The 18,757-nt window shown below is 42.6% G+C and overlaps 1 protein-coding gene across 1 annotated transcript; it reads right to left on the reverse strand.

Annotated features, from left to right (window-relative positions):
• Positions 1–1,811: 1,811 nt before the first annotated feature.
• LOC780610 (callose synthase 3) lies at positions 1,812–15,988 on the reverse strand. The gene is made up of 41 exons (XM_044569559.1): positions 15,745–15,988; positions 15,542–15,642; positions 15,278–15,402; positions 15,047–15,140; positions 14,819–14,929; positions 14,589–14,726; positions 14,394–14,486; positions 14,188–14,279; positions 13,923–14,049; positions 13,369–13,506; positions 13,210–13,286; positions 13,024–13,117; positions 12,527–12,649; positions 12,307–12,421; positions 11,495–11,829; positions 11,363–11,415; positions 11,207–11,267; positions 10,873–10,954; positions 10,740–10,789; positions 10,576–10,662; positions 10,050–10,178; positions 9,762–9,950; positions 9,524–9,684; positions 9,211–9,334; positions 9,026–9,126; positions 8,601–8,730; positions 8,350–8,501; positions 6,989–7,098; positions 6,753–6,875; positions 6,595–6,663; positions 6,334–6,505; positions 5,736–5,880; positions 5,187–5,306; positions 4,987–5,105; positions 4,762–4,845; positions 4,419–4,531; positions 4,109–4,338; positions 3,231–4,031; positions 3,093–3,143; positions 2,528–2,713; positions 1,812–2,434 (listed from the first exon to the last, which is right to left on the reverse strand). The coding sequence occupies exons 1-41, from the start codon at positions 15,971–15,973 to the stop codon at positions 2,186–2,188; spliced, it is 5,883 nt and encodes a 1,960-aa protein (XP_044425494.1). The 5' UTR covers positions 15,974–15,988; the 3' UTR covers positions 1,812–2,185.
• Between the last annotated feature and the right edge of the window lie 2,769 nt (positions 15,989–18,757).

Genomic DNA, 18,757 nt, shown 5'->3' on the forward strand with positions numbered 1-18,757 from the left:
TGGCTTGGAACACGTGGATAGGCTGCGGAGGCGCGCGGACAAGCGCGTCATGAGGATCATGCAAACACAGGGTGTCTAAGACATGCACGGATGTGCAAGCGGTCGTGATGCAGGGTGGAGCATGATTGCAGCCGGACATGTTCGGTTGGGTCGGACTAGACAGTCTGACGGATCGAGCGAGTCGGTTGATACAGAAGACGGTGGTGGGATCAGCGACGGCGACATAGGAGCGTGATACTGATGGTGGCCGACTTCTGGGGCGTGAAAACACGTGGTGCAGGCTTGAGGGCTTGTGCGGCTTCGACAGACTATTGCGCAGGGTTGATTCAAGACGGTGCACATGAGAGCTTGGAGTCGACAGGGCACGGGAGGGTGGACTGGTCATCTACCATGGAGTCATGTTGAAGGTGGAGCTGGATTGAGGGGCTACAATGTAAGGATCCAAAGAATTGAAGCCTATTCAGCTGGGATAAAAGGGAGAGGCACGCAGTTCGGACTGGAGCCCAGTGGTCTGATGGAAGCGTGAAACTCGTCATCGGTCGGTGATGATCGGTGGTACTCTGCAGTGGGGGTTGAGTGGTGTGGTTTCGGACCCTTGAGACTCGACCGGGACAGCAAAGGCTCGACGCAATAATAGCAGCGAGGTGTGCGGTATGCACGGGACATGGAGACAGGCCAGGGCTCTGGTGGTCATACATGTGGTGAGACAACTGCGAATTTGACTCGGGATGATTCCAAGCAATGGTGAAATTTCTTCAAGTTTCAGACAGGCGGTCAAGAAAGGAGCGGTGAGTATATGTGAGTTGTTCATTTTCATGCAGGTCAGTGATCGGTGTGTGATGGCGTTGGACTGATGCTCTGAAAGTTGGGAGCACAAACTAGAGTAACAAGGAATTTAATTTTGCTCGAATGTTGACCGTGATCAAGAAAAGAAGGAACTACAAGTTGCAGGTGGAGTCATATGGAGTCTTTGGAGTAGCAGCGATACTCATGGGATAAGCTCAAGTCCAATGTATATGGAAGTTTGACGCATTGACAAATTCAGGGTGATGGAGAATATTCGTCAAGGTGGAGTTTGTTAGAGTTGTGTCGAATATTGTGTACAAATTAGGTTACAGTTGAACTCTGAGTTGTATTGTGTTTAGATAGGATATGGAGTCGTGTCCTAGTAGGACACTTGTATCCTAGGCCTCTCATATATAGCGGGGCTAGACACACGATGTAACATATGCCAACATAATAGCACAGGCGCGCAAGGGGGAGCCGGCGGCGTGTGCCGGCGCCCGGATGGCCGGTGTGTGGTATTGTGACAGTGTCACGGGGAGGAGCGCCCGTAGTCAAGCCCCGAGAATGTAGCCATATCGGTGAACCTCGTTAACAAATTTCGGTGTCGTGCTTGTGTGATTGCTTGGTTCTTGGATGATCGACGGAATACCTCGGATTTATTCTAACATCAAGAAAAGAGAGTTGGTTTTGATCTGAGTTTCGGAGGAGTTGAGAGAGCTTGTCTAGTGCCCAGTATAAAAAATGGAGTTTCTATCTGGCTATAGACCGCGATCCAGTCGGTCAGCAATCACTATCTACATTGCCAAGATAGCATCCACCCTACCCTGTTTCAGCTTGTACTTTCCATTCTGTACCTCCTCTGTTTTCAGGTATCAGTACAAGCGATGAAATGCAGCACAAAGAATATGAGCGTCACAAAGTGGAGCAATGCAGAAACATAACGATCTCTGATCTGAGCCAAGCATAGAGCTCAAATTTACTCGACCCAAAACAAACTGCACTACTGCAGGAGACAAGACTCAACGTGATTGATCGAACCAGACAGCTCGAAGAAATTCTTCGCCAAACCTAATCCAGAAATTGTACTTCCTGCATAAGTTGCATCAGATAATCCTTCCCCACATCACTACAAGTCTACATAAGGTTCAGCAGCCACGCAAAGGAGTAGTAGATCTGTACATAAAGCGCAGTCGCAACAGCTCTGAATCTACACCTACATGGGAGAACACTACTAAGTAGCCTATAGCACGGCCACCCGATCTCTGGATGAAGTCAAATTAGAAACGCATGGGGAACAATCGTGGCAGCAGAATCTAGAAGAGTCGGGGGCGAGCGACACCGATAATACTAGGATGAATGAACAAAGTCCGCAGGAGCTAGCCCTGGATCTTCTTTCTACCTACTCCTTGTTCCGGGTGGCTCGGTCCTTCTTGTGGCCGCCGAGGATACGGGAGATCTGCAGGCCTCTGCTGAACGCCTGGTTGAAAAGCATCCTGGTCTGGAACTCGGACACAAAGGGGAACCACGCAAGGAACGCGATGGGCGTGAACAGCAGGAGCCCCATCAGGATCTCGTAGCCCCGGGCGAGAGCCTTCACCGACCCCCACAGCCCGACCATCTCGACGACAGGCTTGATCGCTTGGGCAATCTGGCAAAGAAGGTTAGCTGAGATGTTAGACCTGAGATGGAAAAGCTGGCATGTGGATGTAGAGTAAGATATGTATGTTCACTGCTCACTAACCAGAAGCAGGCCCCATCCAGTCGGCATGAAGGCGAGGATGCAGACGAAGATGTCAAGGACTGTCATGTGGGCGATTGCTGTTAAGATTATGATGATGGAGATGAATGTTATGAATATCAGCCCCTTGATCAGACGGAAGACGAGCTGGAACTCCGCGCTGAACCTCCTCCTGCCGACTGACACGGTCTGCAAAGAAAAATCATGACAGCTGAGTGTTCCGGCTCGAAAAGAAGATAAAATAAGTCATGGTATTCTTGCTGCAAAACTATGGCTTAGATCAGTTCTAAAGTAAAATTTTAATCTGTAGAAACAACTAAACTGGCAAGTTATTAAATATTCTACATCAGAACAGAATCTTGACTAATTCATAACGACATAAAAGCACTGGATCTGTGAACGATCGCTCTCTGGGACAAATGCAGACCAAACTTAACTGAATATTCTACATCAGCACAGAATCTTGACTAATTAATAACGACATAAGCACTGGATCTGTGAACAAGTATCTCTCCAGGACAAATGCAAACCAAAACTAAACTAAAGAAACGTAGAACTTTATTATTACCTTCATAACAAGCAGCATGACTAGAATCACAACCCATGAGAAGCCATAAACCTGGAAATGGCATCAGTTAGAAAGACTGCATAGACCTGACACATACGGAAGCATCTGTCTGATTACAAAATAAGAAAGAGATATTACCAGCACGCTTTGGTTATACTGCTTGGTTATATTCAAATGATACACAAGCCCGTATTGGTAGATGAAGAAACGCAATGCAAGAAGTATTTCAAGAATGGTGCCACGCTTCCCAGAATGCCGAAGAGGCCCCTGCTCTTTGTCCCACCATGATTCCCAGCTTTTCTCTGGAGCCACACCAATACCTCCACGGTTACTGATCCACTTGTTCCAATCAGTCCAGTCATCCACAATCTTCTGCCACTCGAATCCAGAAGGGTTGAACAGGAAGGGTGCAAAGAGCCAGGTGCCCACCATAAACCACATGGAAACAGTGATGAAGATGTAAGTGATAGCTCCTCTGTACGTCTGTCCAAATATTTCATACACGACAAGCAGAATCATCAGCTCAATACCCTTCACGAAATGGCTGCGAGAATAGAGTCGGTAGTTCTCGGCGAATTTGGCATGGAACACCACAAACCCACGTCCAGTCGCTCTATATTCAGCTCCTCCGTGGAGTAGCGTCCTTCCATAATAGTGAGTTTTGGTCCCAAGTGAAAATGTGAAGAAAACAGATGCCAACTGGAGTTGCATGAGCACAAAGTCACTCAATGCCGTTCTGAATCCTCTCTCCAAACCGATCTCCATCATCATGGGCAATGCCATCAAAAATCCAAGTTGAACAAAAGATTCTGATGCAAGCGCGACCTGGAGCGGTGTATTATGCACGAACCTCTTTCCAGTAGCAAGTGCTGCATCAAGTCCACTGAGGACAAGATACAAACGCCCATAAAGGAAAGCATACACAGTCCAAACTGTAATCTGAGACCAAGCAGAACGATTTAGGCCAGCAGTTAACCAACGATTCAGGAAAGAGATATTTAGGGTTCATAACTTACCATTGTGCTGAAATAGAACCCAATTGTCGTATAGTAACACGACAACATTCTGAAGAAATCAAAACGGTGCCCCAGACGGTAAATGTCACGGCTGAGTGTCTGTTCACCGTTACCATTTGCTATCTTTGCCTCAAATAGTGAAATCTGATTAAGACCCACATCCCTTCCCTTGCCAACTTGCATGTATTCATGATGAGTGACGTTGCCTTCACGTAGTGTAGAATTGAATCCTGCAACAGAAGATGTCATGTTACTACCAAAACGGTGCCAGATTTCCTTAACACAAACGCCAATAGCAAAAGCTTATCACCTGCAAATATGTCCTCACTAAGATTGATAATCTTAGATGCTTTACTTATACCACCCCTTGTCAGGTGGAAAAGGCGATCAAATATATCAGGATGGCCATAATGAAACCGAACCCTGCAGAGAGATGTTCAAAAAACAAATTGTTAAGGAAGCATTCAGAAAGTCATGACTCAAGGAACTGCCCAAGTGTCCAGTAATTTTAGTTAGTACCATCATTGAGAAAGAAAATAAAACAAGCAGCCAATTCAAACATTTTAATATGATTATGGAAGCAAAACTAATAGATACCACAAACATGATTATGACATGCTGTGCATGTGTGCAAGATACTCTAGGATTAATACCTTAATGGATTGGCAAGCACACGCTGTCCAATAGTCACAAAACTCGTCTCTTGATTTGACATGAACCAAGCCAGCGATGAAACACTGCAAAAGTCCAGAAGGAAAAACCACAGGATTAGCAAAATGAAACATTGCACTAATTACATGTTAGATAATCCAAAAGTGGTAACACAGCTACATAATTTAATTAATTACAATTTTAATAAAACAAAACTGCCAGATTACCTGCCAGTAAATATATGCTCCCTTACTCCAAGTATAGATGGATATCTCACACCATCATGTTTCTCCAGAAACTCTTCCAACAAATTTCTCATTTTCAGAGCCTCCTCCATGTAATGCTCCTGTTATTGATAGCATTGAATAAAAGAAGGAAAAGGAGAGGTGAAATAATTCCTTCAAGCAGCAAGAGCAACAAGCTGTACCTGGTTCATATCTATAGTTTGGAGACATTCGCCTCGAGTGAAAATTATTGCATGGTTCTGGTTTTCTGGCTTTCCCTCACCTAGAATAGCATTGCCTGGAAGCTTGATCTTGTAGATGACCTATGCACAAAAGATAGATGGCAATTAAGTGTCTCATTTTTCACCACTGAGAGTTGAGAACACACAAAGGTATTGCTCTCAAGGAAGAAAGCCTGATGTAAATAGGACAATTGTGATACTTGGTAGCAATAAAATGGACTCCTTAACACATAAAAAAAAGTACTCGTAAACATAAACTTTAGTAGGCAATATGGAAATGAACAATAGCTTATGTGGATGCCTTTAAGCCAGTCTCACAAATAAGTTTCACCCTGTCAAAACAAGGATTATCTTTTTCACATGCCTATTTGGCCTAGGCCTCCTAAAATTTATTTCCCGTCTTCCACATCAAGTGGACATAGTTAAGAATAAACAAAGAGAAACACAGTCAACATAACTTGCAGCAAATTTAACCAAGGTATACTGAATTAACAGAGAATTTTGCTGTACCTGGTCAAGACTCTGTCCAGGATCATCTGATTTTGTAACCGCGGCCTTCACCAAAACTGAGTAGTAAACTTTGTCAGTCTTCTTGTTTCTATCTTGGCTAGGTGCTTCAACTTCATCAATATAGGCAACACGAAAAGATGGATATCTGCCCAGCAAATATATTTCTATTATTTTAGTACCACCATATATCGTATATACAAGTATGTGTCTAAAATACAAATAATGACACTATTATGAATAATGTGCCCTCATAAATGCAACTATCTAGCATTCAAGCACTGGTTTGGATGATAATGAAATTTGATAGACCAGGACACCGAACATCACCATGCACTAATTACCGACTAGGATGGACATAAAATAAACAAAAATTGCAGTTTTTATTATTGGCTACTGATTATTAAGAATATCAACAAACTGCCATTCGTCTAGCACAACTAACATTTCCCACACATAGAAATGCAAAGGCACTGCTAATGGAATGCATGCATGTTTGCGTTAGCATATAGATGACAAAGAAATGGACCAAATTAAAAGATTCATAATCCACACAAAGCAACATATATCCAGGACTTCCGAGTCTCAAACTGAAACTTACGTTGTCATTAGTCTCAAAATATCGTGTGCACAAGGATCACCAGAACGTTTCTGGATTCCATACTGTTGGCATGAGACAACATATGTAAATTTCATGTCAGCTATCGCTTTGCATTCTGTCATTAATTCAGATTCCTTCATGTCAGCTATCTCTCTGTAGCCTTTCATTAGATCTAACAAACAGAGAAAGAGAAGTGATTAAATCACTATAATTGCCAAGGCCCCATTCAGAAGAACATCATAGGCTAGCTAATGGAAATACCATCATCTTTGGCATTATCAAGAAAAGCCTGAAGCTCCAAAGCTTTTCGGTAGTACATCATCCCTCTTACTGTTTAAACAGGAGAAGCAACGATTTCAAAACTGGACCACATAGCAAGACACAAAGAGCAGGCATGCGAATGGAGTGTAAGAAAATACCAGTTCTTGTCAATGTTTGTCCCCTATATGATGCCCAAAGACGAAGCTCATCTTCTATTGTATCATCATCACGGGCCTGCTCCTCAGATCTATTCACCCTTTCGAGGAAATTTTTCCACTCATCTTCAGGGTTTGAACATTATCGTGAAACAAAGTCAGTTTTGATGGCAGTCAGAAGACACAAAGAAATCCACATATGCTATTTCAAGCAAAATGTTACACAAGGGAGAAAGAACCTGGGTAAATTTTTTGCAAGTAAAACAGTATGGTAATTCCATCCTCATTTGCCTCTTCTAGATTATCTGATGAAAACAGAACATCTTCCTTGTAATAAGGAGTCAAGACCCTGCAGTACATAAGTTGTTCCAGAAAGGAAATGTGAAAAAGGTCAGAAGATATAATCAAACAAAACATTATGTAAGGTAAAAACCATATATACAACATCTTGCAAAAGAGACATGGCAATTATATAGTAAAGGAAAAGAATTGAATCGCATGTTGTGTAGTTCAAAGTCAGACAAAACAAATAGCAATGCATATTGTATTATTCCAGAATTATCCCGATGTTGTGTTTATTCTTATGTGCCCCATATGCTCTACTTATATACCTTTTGATCTACACCTGAAATATACTCCCTCTGTTCACAAAGATAAGATGTTTCGGATACTTCAATGTGGACTACATACAGACTGAAATGAGTGAACAAACACACTAAAATTAGAACCTCTTGTGAACGGAGGGAGTATCAATTATTCTGTCATTTTCTACAAATATTTAGAATCGTCTGAATGCTTAATAAGTTAGAAGATTTTGAATGAAAATGAACTAAGAATCCAGTGCCTAAATTAAGAACAATTGACCTAAAGTCAAACTTCCATATTTCGGAATTTTTATTCTTACATATGGAGCTAGAAGGCATTTAGCAGCATTCTCATTCTTGTGGCATGGATCATTTGGAAAAAGGAAAAATAACATAGTGCTATTTAACAACTACATCCCATTCCTGAACTGATCGAACTTTGTAACCAGCGGTTAACGTCCTGGTGTATGGCTTGGGAAAAAGAGCTGCAGATTCTTAGGTCGTGGTGGTGGTTGTTACCCAGCGCGAGATATGGGTGCTAGGTTGTAGGTTTCTCAGTCATGTGTTTGCTTGTTGCTAACCAGAGACTAATGTAAGACCTCGTTTTTGTTCCTTTCTTTCTTCTCGTAATAAAAATGGCAGAGATACCAAGGGGAGCACCGACACTAAAAACCCCACAACAGATTGTGGTAGTACGTGATATATTCGTCACATATAATTAAATCTAAGTCAGAAACCGCATGCCATCTGGTTTTTCTTTTATTGCTGGAGGGGTGGAGCCACTTACAAGGAAGGCATTCGGTGTTTCAAACAGGCACAAATGAAACATGATAGTTGTAGAGAATTATAATATTCAAGATTTTTTAACTGAATATTCGACATAAAAATATAGCCGCTATCAAGACAGGATAGTGGGCAGCAAAGAAAAATATGGCATCTCTAGGATAAGATGGAAGGCTTGGTAGTAAAGAAACTTTATGCTCACACTACTACCGAGAACACTAGTGAGAACTTACGAGAAGGGCAACATGTTCCGCACTTTTGGAGCATTTGGCATATCCATAAAAAGAGAATTTGCAAAGAAAGATATTCTCCTTCTGGCATCAAGGTTTGTAGGGACATCCATAGCAGACTCTTTGACGGTGAGCAGAAGATGAAGCCTTTTTATCTGAAATCAGCATGAAGTAGTAGGTATAGTACAGCAACAGGAACAAAAGAAGCGTCATATAAGAAACTGTTTAATAAAAAAACAGGCTGAAAATCAAACCTTTTCAGTCCATGCATTTGATGCCTCCACAGGAAACTTAATAGCTTTAGTAAACAATTGATCTTGCTGATCAAGCGGTGTCATTCCTTCATGTTTTTTAGCATTTCCACCGTGTATGGAATCCAGTACACTTCAATGAGAGGAAAAACACAATAGCACCAGTTACCACAATATTTCAAGAAAGATCAGATGATCAATTACCATAATCAGCGCGGTTCATCTTTAGAGAACAGAATGTGGAAGCACAGAAGGATTTTTCTAAGGCTAAACCTGAAGGCAGCAAGCACATATGCATATGCATGACAGACAACAATACGGCGGCATGTACCAAAACTATGGATGCAAAGGCTTGGCATAGATGTGAATAATATTTCAGTAAAAAAGTATGTCATGCTGTTTTCATAGAAGGAAGCTAAGCTCCTCACCTGCTGAGCTCTTGTTCCTCCATTATATCCTTTGTGACCACCTCAAGCATATCTTGGAACAAAATAACAACTTGACCCAAATCTTCGACCTTATTCTTTTGCTGTACTCAAACAGATAAATACAGTGAGAGGGAGGGGGGGGGGGGGGTGGGAGACCTACAATCATGAAGACAAATTCTGTATACCAGTAACTCAAGTAGCTCAATGAGCTTCTTGCTCAGGGCAGGAAGACTCCTCATGTTCAGATCCCTTATCAGAGTTTCTTCGGCTATATGTTTATCAACAACTTCAAAAATCTCTTGCATAACACTGAAATAGGCAGCACGCATGTATTCAGGAGTTGGGTACGAAAACAGAACTTCAGTTAAGGAATAGAAGTGCAAAAGAATGAAATAGGCATCACACGATTAATCAGGAATTCGAGGTTTCAAAACAGAACTTCAATCAAGGAATAAAGTGGGTGAGAAAAGACTAAACATATGACAAGATTAAACATACACTTTCTCACGTTGACCAAACACTAAGGTGTTGATGATGTTTTTGAATGAAGCATAGCATTCTCTGATAGCATAGGAAAAATACGGGTCCGATTTCATTCTCTTGTTCAGATCGCGATGATTCCCTCCACTGTCTGCCGCCATATCCAATGCTATCGGAATCTAAAATCCAGTATAAATAAATAAACAAATGTGTGAATCCAAGTAAAGAAAGTACAAAGTGGTCAAGTGGTAAACACCTTGCTAGCAAGTAGAAAAGGTGGCCATTGGAATATATCCAATTCACGATCTTTGCAGTATGGAACAAGTAGCAAGTCCATCTCCCTGTTATCTATGAGATCTTCTTCACGGAAACTTGTGATAATTAAGTTCCACATTTGGGCAAATCTTGCAGCTATTTTCTCTCTCTCTTGTTCATTACCAGAAGGCTAAAAAAATTATGTCAGGTCAAAAGAGCTAATGAATGTAGCATATTCAATCTGATTATCCAACAATCTACTCCTGATATCAAACAGGTGAAAACTTACCTTAGCAAGTTTAGTGGAAAAAGCAGCCCGGAAACCTTTCCTCTTGTGTTGATCAGAAGGTATCAACAGTTTATTGAAGGCCCAAGGCAAAGATTCAAAGCGAGATCTCAACATGCCTAAAGTCCGTATCTGATTTCATGGGTCAAGACTATCATAAGTTTCTTTGATGATGATAGACAAGGCTCCAGAATATTAGGGAAATAAACAATAGAGCTGATGGTTACCAATATAGACATAACGAGGCTAACTGATAGATTTATTCATAATAAAATAATATAACAGTAGAGAGAATTCTTTTTTTTAGCTAACAAGAGAGAGCATTCCTGTGTACAGCTTCACAACTGGAAACGGCAGCCTAAAAGTAGGGATGGTGAAGTTAAAACAACAGCCTTAGCACTAAAGTTTTGTAATTTGCTACTGAATGCAGAGCAGCATAATAGGACAAGAAAAGCAATTCAGAACCAAAGCAGGCAGAGCAAGCCCAATCTGTAAAGTAATAAATTGTAATTCTGAAAATTTTACTAACCTCACCAAGTCGACGACAAGCCCCATAGATACCACCAATCAATGTTGAGAAAACTGCGTACCAAATTTGGGTGTCCATGAAATAGACCTGGACAACACAACAGACAAAACTTAGTATACTGGTTAAACAACTTCTTTTGACAGAGAATAAGGATTGACGCATACAAGAATTATTGGAGCCCAAAGTGCGATGACAACACCAATATTGTTACTTGCTGCAAAAAAAACAAAATAAGAACGCCTAAAATTTCAAGAAAAAGGTTACAAAGAGGAAGACAGCAAGCTTCATCATAAATACCATTAGGGAAAAACTCATGCCACTGGAAATTCCGAATCGGTTCTCTCATTATATCTTTTGTTGGTTGTACCAGAGGCTTGATCTGAAACCAGCAAGTAAGAAAAGATGAATAAGCAGCACTAGCAGAAAGCTGAGTGCTAAGAAGGCTTGGTTTTTGGGATTCACCAACATGCTGTTGATGCCATTGATGTTCTAACATTTTGTACATTCAAGAGCAAGAAATGGCTTATGTACACAAATTAATTTAACTATGGAAATATAAATATTGAGGCAGTGAGGCCACATTTGGAATGCAGTGAATTTTATAGATTTTCTGCAGGAAGTGACTAGATACCTCAATATAGAAGCTCACTATCAACTTCATCGCTAAAAGGAGAACCCAGAACATGGTATACCTATCAGTACAACAGTGATTAGTGATTAGAAAAAAGCATAGCAGTAAAACCAAGCATGAAGATGAGTTAACAAAGTGATTCTACTCTTAACATACTTGAAGAGGGAGAATGGGCCTTCATGCATTCCTCTGCCAACAAATAATCGAGGCTGCAGATATATTTGGAAAAAATATATCAACAAACACACCTATGTAATTAATGACAGGAAACAATAGATGGAAAATTACCTGGGACCACCACATCATGAATGTTATGACCTTAACATTTGAACTCTCAAGTCTCCTTCTGATACATGGGAAAAGAAATAGCACAGCCGCAAGAATATTTGGCGCCAAATATATAACAACAGCCAAAATATATAATGATGGCTGATTCTGACCATTGCCAAGCCAACTTTTAATTATTCTTGAAAGACCCGAAGGATTAGACCAGGTATATGCATAAGTCACAGGTAGAATCACAACCCATGCAGCAGCTGATACTAACTTCAGGACATAACGCAGCTTTCTTGCAAACGACATACTTCTTCTTGCTTTCCAGCCAAATACAATGTCCAGGGTGGCTGCATCGATTATATTTGTTGAAGTTAGTATATACAATACAGTTGTATAAACTACTCCCTCCAATCCAAAATAAGTTTCGTGGTTTTTTGAGCTAAAACCACGACACTTATTTTGGACCAAAGGGAGTAGTAATTATGCATACATCTTAGCTACAAAATTCATATATATCCTTCAGTTTCATGTCATTAAATTCATTATTGTTAGGTCGCTGGCAAAGCAAACATACAGATATACTTGAGTTGTCATCTAAACACATTTTCATTAGGTCCCTCCCTACAGATATTAGAGTATGACTCGTGAAGTAATTATGTTTTATCATCAACAGCGGTATAAAAAGAAAATATCACTAGCTAGATCTGCACTGCAGTGTTTCTGCTTAAAACTAAGCTACTAAGCTGCCTATTAAATAATATAGATGTGGACTGGCAAATCTCTAGGCATGAAGAGGGAGATAAGGTAGGAGTTCAGCCAAATACCTTGACCCAACTTTAAAACAGCAGCAGTTATAAATATGCTCAAAACCTGTTTGAACACTCCAGCATCAAAGATATCACTTGGTGTGCCACCATTCCATGCAATAATAATCATAGCCTGCATTGAAACAAAAGATCATACAAAGTACGTGAATGTCAATTCTCAAGTGAAGGAGTGAAGAGAGGCAAGTGAAGGAGTGTAGGGGGGGGGGGGGGGGGCAACCTGCAAGGATAAAATTAAGAAGATCCACATTCTATCAAAACTACGGAATATGTGCCAAAATGAACGTATCTCGACAAAATTAATCTTTCCCATCCAATGGACACTGCCAGCAGATCTTTCCTCCTGGATTATGACATAATAAAGTATAATCAGAATTGATACACAATGCATGTCTTTCCTTTTCTTTATTTCATGTTTACGTTAACAATATACATCACTCACATATCCGTGTATATTGTTGGCCTAACAAATTAACGGACAGAGCAAAGACATGAAAACAAGCAGAACAAATCTAGCTGCAGTGTGCATTATCGAATCCATTGTCAACAGAAAACAAACATGCAGCATGTGATCAGAATATCTTATTATCAAGTTCAATTCATAAAGATTTAAGCACTGGTGAATTGTATTATTATATCACAGGCAACTATCAATGTGTTCACAGTTGACATGAAAGAAATTGCAATAATGTTAGGTGTTAGTATCAAGAAACCTACTCCATTCAGACGATTAGGATAAGCAAATTTGGGAGTTTTGAAAAAATCTGCATCAGCTCTCATGGGCCATCCAAGCCGGAAGCAGTCAACTTTCCTGAAAAGCAACACAAGAATAATTTGATGACTTCCATCAAAACCAGGGGCACAATATATTGAAGGCAACAAATAAATACGACTGCTGCTTACCAAAAGTACTCATTTAGATCATCGTAGTTCCTCCAGTGTGAGTGTTTTGATTTCATTGTCTTGCTCCTGTGAGCTTCCTGCAGAGTTTCAGAATTTAACAATCCGGCTTGAAATGGAAAGAAGAAGAAAAACAGTCTGAATACAAATGTACAACTATACCTCCTCTATAACTTTGTATATCGGAGTCACAACTTTAATCAAGAATGCCTCTTCATCACCACCATAAGCTGGTTTAACATTTTCACCAGTCATTGGGCTCACGTTTCCAGCCAACATACCATAGAGTTCAAAAGCCATCTATATGAAGATCAGAAACGGAATTGTTACTAATAAATATGATGGCACCAGAAAATACAACGTACAGACTTGAGCATTGTACTAACACAAAAACATCCCCCGATTAGCATTTTTTTCAAACATCATTTTTCTCCATTGTCATGAATATGAATTCTACAATAGCTAAGCTCACAATGTGCGGTTATCAATAAATATGTCACAGGAATACAGTATGTCATATCCTTGCTACCAAGAGTAGTCATTTGGACATACGTAGGCTAACTGTGACTATTACGATCAATGAAACTCCACACAAAAAAACTGATTTTGAGACCAATTGATCAGGTATCATGTTTGAAGAATAATAGGACAATGGCCGAACATATACAAAAATATATGACAATAAGCGTAATCTGCGAAATAAAAGTTGATCTTACATGATGGTATATGTAGCAAAGACACTCTGGCATGAATCTCAAGTTAGCCGCCTCGCCCCAAATCAAAAGGTAGAGACCCATATAGAGAAGCTTGCGTTGCTGAACTTCCTGTTGGATAGTTGGCAACCTACACATTAATTGGTCCAGGCGTTGAGACAAACGGTAACTCATGAAGAGATATAATATTGGTATCAACCTGGGCAGAAGTAGGCCATAACTGAAATTCAAGTAAAAACAAGGAATTGTTGGACTTCATTGAACCTACCATAAACTGCTTTTGCGGCCAAGGTACTTGCACCACATCTTATAACTCTTAAATAGCTTCTTCATTACATAATCCAGAGCCCTGTCATCCAACTGGGAAGAAAAACACAACAATCCATCTTCATATTACTTGCAGGCACATGAAGAAAGACACAAACAAACATGCCCAGTTCCTCACAAAATAAGTTGAGACGGATAAACAAGAACCTTAGATTGCTGTTCAGGCTTTGGTATCTGCCTTATGTGTACATTTGCAAGTAACAGGATGAGATGTTCCCTTTGGTTGGATACATTGTCTTTCTGCAAAGAGTGACTCAAGATTAGATGATGTGCATTTTCAGGATAAAACACATGTAAACATGCAGTGCCACAGACAAATAAAACCATCTCATGCACCGTTACCTGAAATCCAAACATCGCCTGTAGCCAGTCGAGAAGATCTCTATCGGTCTTCTTCTCATCAGGCTTCTTTTCCTGCTCCTTGTCCTTGGGCCACGGCAGGCCTCTTATATTCCGAAGAGCGTAGACAGCGGCTTGAATCTACAAAATATAAGGAGCAACTCGGTAAAAGAGACAATTAATGAGCTTTAAGGCGACATTTGTTGCAGCGAGACTAGATATAGAAGGGAAACCTCTGGGTTTTGCATTATAGCTTGGTCGGTACTTTCGGGATCGAGAGGCAGGATATTGTAAGGCACATAGAGCTTCTTCTTCTCCTCGATTTTGTTGTGCGTGTCGAGAATCTGCGTACCAACAAACACATGCCACGCAGCAGATGAAAAACGGATGATATTTCACAATAAACAAAGCAAGCAGCAGTACCCATAAATAGTAACAAAAGGAACCAATCGACTACGCACCGCCTGATCGACTTCAACGGACTGCGACACATTAACGGCTTTCAAGACCTCAAACAGAACCGCGGCAGTCTGGTACGCTTTTGTGAGCAGGGCACTGATGAATCAAGCAGTAAGAATAATCACATTACTGACAAACAGCAAGCAACGGGCCTTGCCATCTGATAGACAGGGCAGCATTTAACTGTTTAACATGACACGTAGAGCAACGGGCGGGAGAAGCGGCTGGCTCACCGGTCGGCCTTGTCGGCGGCGTTCTGGAGCGCCTGGATGTACTTCTTGTAGTACTCGCGGTAGAAGCGCTGCATCTCGCGCGCGTCGCTCTGGTGCACCCTCCCCTTGAGGGTGGGGTCATTCTCCTGCACAAACACAATGAGCTCAGGTAGTCAATATTAGAAGCTCGCATTCCTTGTCCCCAGCCAGAACTGACAAATTGGGGAACATCAAACATGAATGAATGAAGATGGTGAACAGAAGATGAGTGGTGGTAAGAATTACCCTCTCGAGCCTTTGCAGCAGCGCGGTCTTGAACTGGCGCACTCCACGGCCGCTGGAGGTCGGGTCGAGCCGGTGGGCCTTCTCGAAGGCGTAGAAGCGGCCTGAGCGGAAGCGCAATGAGCAAACCATGCTTCGTCCGATGGCAAGCAAAAATTCTACTACTAGATTGGGCCTAAGTGAAGAAGTAGATCGGGCGTGCTTACAGAGGTAGGCGACGCGCGGGTTGCCGGCCTCGACCTCGTTGGCGACCCGGAGGATGGGCGCGATCTCGACGAGCGAGGAGGGCACCACCTCGCTGTCGAAGATGGACTCCCCCATGTTGCCGACGGTCTGCGTGCGCAGCAGCCTCCTCCCGCCCGACGCCCCCGCCGGCGACGGCCCCGGCGACGCGGCCGAGGAGAAGTCCGCCCTCCTCCCCCCCGGCGCCGCCATCGCGCCCTCCCCCTCCCCTTCCTCAACCCCCAAATCCCTGCAGCCCCACCAAATCCGAGTCCAAAAGGTGGTCAGTAAATCGGCGGCGCAGACAGCGCGGGACGTACGGTGGAGCCGGGCGAGTGGCTTACCTCGAAACCCTAGGTCCGGCCGGCGGCGAGGCGCTGGCGTGGCGGAGGCGGAGTGGGGGTGGCAGTGGGCTGGACTGGACTGTGGGTGGGGTGGAGTAACGGGGGAAAGGTTTTGAAATTGTTTTTGCGGCCTCGCCTGGTTCCTGCTCCCGGACGGAACAGCCCCTCGGTCCCTCTCCATACCACGGCCCTGCCACTGGAGCCAGCGCCAGCCTGGACGCAGCGTGGGGGCGCCGTCGAGGTTAGGGGCGAGGGGCGAGGGCAGAAGCGTCATTTCCCTGCTACAGGCGCTGCGGCGAGGAGGAGCATGCGTGGGTGGGGTCCGGTGGCCGTCGTCGTTTGCGGCCTCGGCTCTCGCGCTGATTTCTGTGCTCATTCTTTTTTTTTTCTTCTCCTTTTCACGTCACGCACGTTCACGCGACACCAGTACTACTAGCACAGTGCCGTCCCGAGTAGCCACGTGCGCGCGCAAGACTGCCAAATACCAATGCCCATCAAACGGTCAGTATTCAACCATATACCCAAGGTATAATCCACGCAAGCAAAAAAGTAAACTCAAGTGTAACGATCTGTGGTAGGTGTAGAGTGCTTGATCGGAGTACATGGATGCATGTGGCCATGTGGGGATGACTCTGACGGACTCGATCAGATCAGACCAACGGAGCAAACAGATCCACATGCACGCATGGGGGATGGGGCCCCGGGGTGTACGTGGACAGACAACTGTTTCACAGGACGTGACGTGGCCGGCCGAAGTCCGGCATACATGGGTCCAAAACTAGTTTTTCTTCTTCAACACATACATGGGTCCGTCCAAACTTGCCAGCTCAAGTTCTCGTGTAAAGTTTGCGTCAGCGTGATCCCAAGGAACGCTGCCGTGCTCGCACTGGAAGACTCTTTGGTCCACCTGACCTGACCACCTGCATAGGTCAACTATATGGACGGATGGATGGGCCATACGAAGACGCTACTCCCTTCACCCATCTACATAGGGCCTAAGGTGTTTTTTCAGGTTGCCTTTGACTATTGATAAGATCAATAATATATGAAATGTGTAATGTGAAAAATATATTATTGGAAGCTCGTTTCGCTTACGAATCTGATAATGTGCTTTGTGTAACTTGCATGTCATATATTATTTCTGTTAGCCTCGAGAAACACATTAGGCCCTATATAGATGGATAGAGGGAGTAGCTATTAGCAGCACCTCATCCGACACAGAATTATTACCGGTACATGATTACATGGAAGAAACAAACGCTACTCTACTCTGATGTGTTGTGTCTACATATCACTTCTCGAAGAGAAAACAGTTCAAGTTGGTTCGTTCTTCGGGTGTATCGGTGGTGGGCAGGCGGTGGCCATGATCAGGGAAAGGGGCGGACGTGGACAGGACAAGTCGGCAGGACATGGTGAAGGCAGGATCTAGCGAGCCTTGCGATCCAGCGTACGCCGGCCCAAAAGCCACTTTAATCAGACTTTGTGCTTCATATTACACTGTAGCAGGTTGGTTGATTAGGCGGGAATAATCAAGAATGCATGCCCGCAGGGCCAAAGGTATGTGCCCAATTAACCACTGCTTATCCTGTGCGTCTGGCCTGCAAAGTCTGTGTGTCAGCATGCATGCACGGAAGTATCTGTCACGATCGGAACACCTGCTTGGACGGTGGCACCATGCATGTACAGCGTTGTGAGATGAGATGCTGTGGACGGTGCACCAAAAGGAACAATCTCGGGGAGTCGGGGTCGGCCCCATACTCTTGTTTTGGTAACTTTGGCATGGGAATGGAAATTTGGACCAAGGCGTTTGTGATAAGATTAGACATCGAAAACAGGTTTTTACTCACGTTCCCTTGCTTGCTACTTCATCCATTGTTTCAAAATAATTGAAATTTTAGGTATGTCTTAAGTCAAACATGCTTAAATTTGACCAGCTATATAGAAAGAGGTGCTAAGATCTACTTCCTCTGTAAAGAAATATAAGAGTGTTTAGATCAATACTTTAGTGATCTAAACACTCTTAGTATTGATCTAAACACTCTTATATTTCTTTATGGAGGGAGTACAACACAAAATGAACATATCACAAAAATAAAGAATCTCATGAGACTAATGTGGTGTTTTAGATGTCTATATATTTTTCTATATACTTGGTCAAACTTAAGCAAATCTGACTTAGAACAAATCCAAAACTCTAATTATTTTCAAACGGAGATAATACATGTGACAAGAATTACTCGGGGATGAAAGTTTACTCACGACGATCCCGTGGCCGAAGAAACCATCGGCGTTCCTTCGTTTGTTCAAAAACAAAGCCGATCGACGATGGAGATGACGTAGAGTCACCACCGTTGAGCTTTGTGGAGTTGATATCACGACAAAGAGCGGTCATCTGAAGGAAATATGCCCTAGAGGCAATAATAAAGTTATTATTTATTTTCTTATATCATGATAAAAGTTTATTATTCATGCTAGAATTGTATTAACCGGAAACATAATACATGTGTGAATACATAGACAAACAGAGTGTCACTAGTATGCCTCTACTTGACTAGCTCGTTAATCAAAGAGGTTTGACAATCTCGGGGTCGGCCCCGTTCCACTCATGTTTGGTAATTTTTGGCAGGGGAATGGAAGTTTGGACAATTGCGTT

This window comes from Triticum aestivum, chromosome 7A, assembly GCF_018294505.1.
Source record: "Triticum aestivum cultivar Chinese Spring chromosome 7A, IWGSC CS RefSeq v2.1, whole genome shotgun sequence".
NCBI classification, from domain to species: Eukaryota; Viridiplantae; Streptophyta; class Magnoliopsida; order Poales; family Poaceae; genus Triticum; species Triticum aestivum.

Bases quoted from the DNA above. Each gene is read 5' to 3' on its own strand.
- LOC780610 (XM_044569559.1), bottom strand. From the start codon at position 15,973: ATGGCGGCGCCGGGGGGGAGGAGGGCGGACTTCTCCTCGGCCGCGTCG. The intron at 13,507-13,922 runs GTAAGATCAACT...ATCTTCATATAG, and splicing joins TTTGCTACATATACCATCAT to ATGGCTTTTGAACTCTATGG. The intron at 4,846-4,986 runs GTAATCTGGCAG...GGACTTTTGCAG, and splicing joins GAGCATATATTTACTGGCAG to TGTTTCATCGCTGGCTTGGT.